Source organism: Myotis brandtii, unplaced genomic scaffold (genome assembly GCF_000412655.1).
Source record: "Myotis brandtii unplaced genomic scaffold, ASM41265v1 scaffold797, whole genome shotgun sequence".
Lineage (NCBI taxonomy): Eukaryota > Metazoa > Chordata > Mammalia > Chiroptera > Vespertilionidae > Myotis > Myotis brandtii.
Window position 1 is genome coordinate 422154 of NW_005371210.1, and position 2066 is coordinate 424219.

At 62.9% G+C, this 2066-nt stretch overlaps 1 protein-coding gene across 1 annotated transcript in view; it reads right to left on the minus strand.

The window, feature by feature from the left end:
* The window catches only part of CCDC57 (coiled-coil domain containing 57), a 42053-nt gene that overhangs the window by 27995 nt on the left and 11992 nt on the right, over positions 1-2066 (minus strand). Inside the window, exons 12-13 of the mRNA XM_014531243.1 lie at positions 1746-1849; positions 965-1129 (exon numbers count right to left, since the gene is read on the minus strand). Of these exons, the coding sequence (XP_014386729.1) occupies positions 965-1129; positions 1746-1849 (269 nt within the window). The remainder of the gene's footprint in view (positions 1-964; positions 1130-1745; positions 1850-2066) is intronic.

Consider the following 2066-nt stretch of genomic DNA (forward strand, 5'->3'; position numbering starts at 1 on the left):
CTCTCGGTCCCTGCCCCCCGCCACCCGCTGGTTCTGGGAGCTGCTGGGAAACGACAACAGGCGTGTCCTCCATGTCTACTCTCCTTGCCCGAGCGCGGAGCACCCACTCCCAGGCAGGGCTCACTGACGACAGGTCACTGGGGGACAGGTCTCAGGGCCATCAGGGGGCCCTGGGGGTCAGCACCCCTGCGGAGCTCTGTGGCTCGGAACCCTGGCCGGGACCACAGAGCGGGACGGGCAGTGGGGCTGCGGGCCTGACCAGGACGAGGATGGAGCCCATGCCACAGGGGCTGGGCAGTGGTTTCAGAGAAGCTCATGGAAGCAACAGGGTCCTCTTGAAGGAAACCCCAAGTTAGCACTCAGTTCGGGGGCTCTCAGGGCCTCTTGGCAACTCGCCAAGACTCATCACACATGCAGTTCCTGATGCCTGGCCTCTGAACTGAGGATCGTAAAGACCTGAAGACCAAGGCTGGTACTGCCCCTTTAGCAGGGTGTCCCCTAAAAGGGGAGGGGAGAGAGAGAAGAGACAGAGACGGGGAGGAGAGAGGGGGGGAGGAGAGAGGGAGGGAGGAGGAGGGAGAGAGAAGAGATCATAGTTTATACTGTACAAATAAAATATTATTTAAAAATGTTACCAATAATGAGAATTTAAGTTACTTTTTTTTTTACTCCTCATCAAGGACACGTTCACTGACTTTAGAGAAAGAGGAAGGGGGAGAGGGAGAGGGGGAGGGGGAGGGGGAGAGGGAGAGGGAGAGAGGGAGGGAGGAGGAGGGAGAGAGGGAAGGAAGAAGAGAGGAGAGGGGAAGAGAAGGAGGGGCCCCAGGGAAGGCAGAGGAAGAAGTGGGCGGCCCACAGGCCTAGGCTCTGCTGACTAATTGGGCAGCACCCGCAGGGCGCCCTCTGCGGCGAGGCCGGGACAGGCAGCCACAGGTTGGGTCAGGGGCGGGCGCAGGACGCTCACCTGTCTCTCGAGGGCGGTGCCGTCTGGAGCCGTGGGCGCTGCAGCGAGATGCTTCTCCAGCTCAGACACCTGCTTCTGCAGCTCCCGCACCTCCAGGTGCACCTGGTCCACCTCGTGAGGAAGCTCCTGCCAGACGGCGTCCCCCTGCAGGGGCTCCCGCAGCACCTGGGCGTTGGGAGGCAGTCAGGGAGGCCGCTGGGAGCGGCAGGAGGAGGGGGCGGCGCTGGGAGCGGCCGGGGGAGGGGTAAAGAACCCGCACCAAGTCAGACCCAACTCCCCCTGCCAGGCCCCTTCTAGCCTCAGGAGAGTCAAGTGCAGCGACCCTGTAAGGATCCTGACAAGTGCCAGCAGAGGGGGCACTAGAGACAGACACCCACCGTTAATTAAAAATAAAACCCCGCGGAGGTGGACACGTCCCAGGCTGTGGTTCCAGGACAAAGTGAGAGCCCGACCGTGACCCTGAACCCACGTGCACGTGTGCGCGCGCATGCGTGTGCGTGCGTGTGTGTGTGTGCATGTGTGCGCGTGCATGTGTGTGCGCATGTGTGCGCGTGTGTGTGCGTGTGCATGTGTGTGCGCGCGTGTGTGTGCGTGTGCGCCTGAGACTCCACGCGGGTGGGCTTGGGAAGCATCGCAGATGTGACCCCCTCGCCCACGTGTGCTTACAGAGCTGTGGTCCCACGAACAGGAAGTGAAATGTATTTTCAATCAGATTCCCGGGCCCCCAGCTGCCCACCCAGGAGCACCCAGCAGAGACCCGCAGGCACAGGTCAGGCGGTACCTTCTCTCGGAGCCGGGCCACCAGGAAGCTCAGCAGACGTGTCCTGTCTCCCAGCCGCCTGAGCGCCAGCCCCAGGGAGGCGCCACCAGCGGGCACAGCTCCTCCTGCAGAGAGAGGCTGTCAGGCTCCGCCTGCCGTGCGAAAAGTCATCCCTGCCTCTCCGGTCCCAGTAGGATGAGGAGTGACTGGAGGGTCCCACAGAGAGAGAAAGAGAAGAGTGAGGGCAGCCTGCTGCGAGGGCTGCGGAGGGGCAGGACTCGGGCTCCGCGGCTGGGAAGGGGGGGTGTGGGGACAGCGGCTGGGAATGGGGGGGCATGGGGA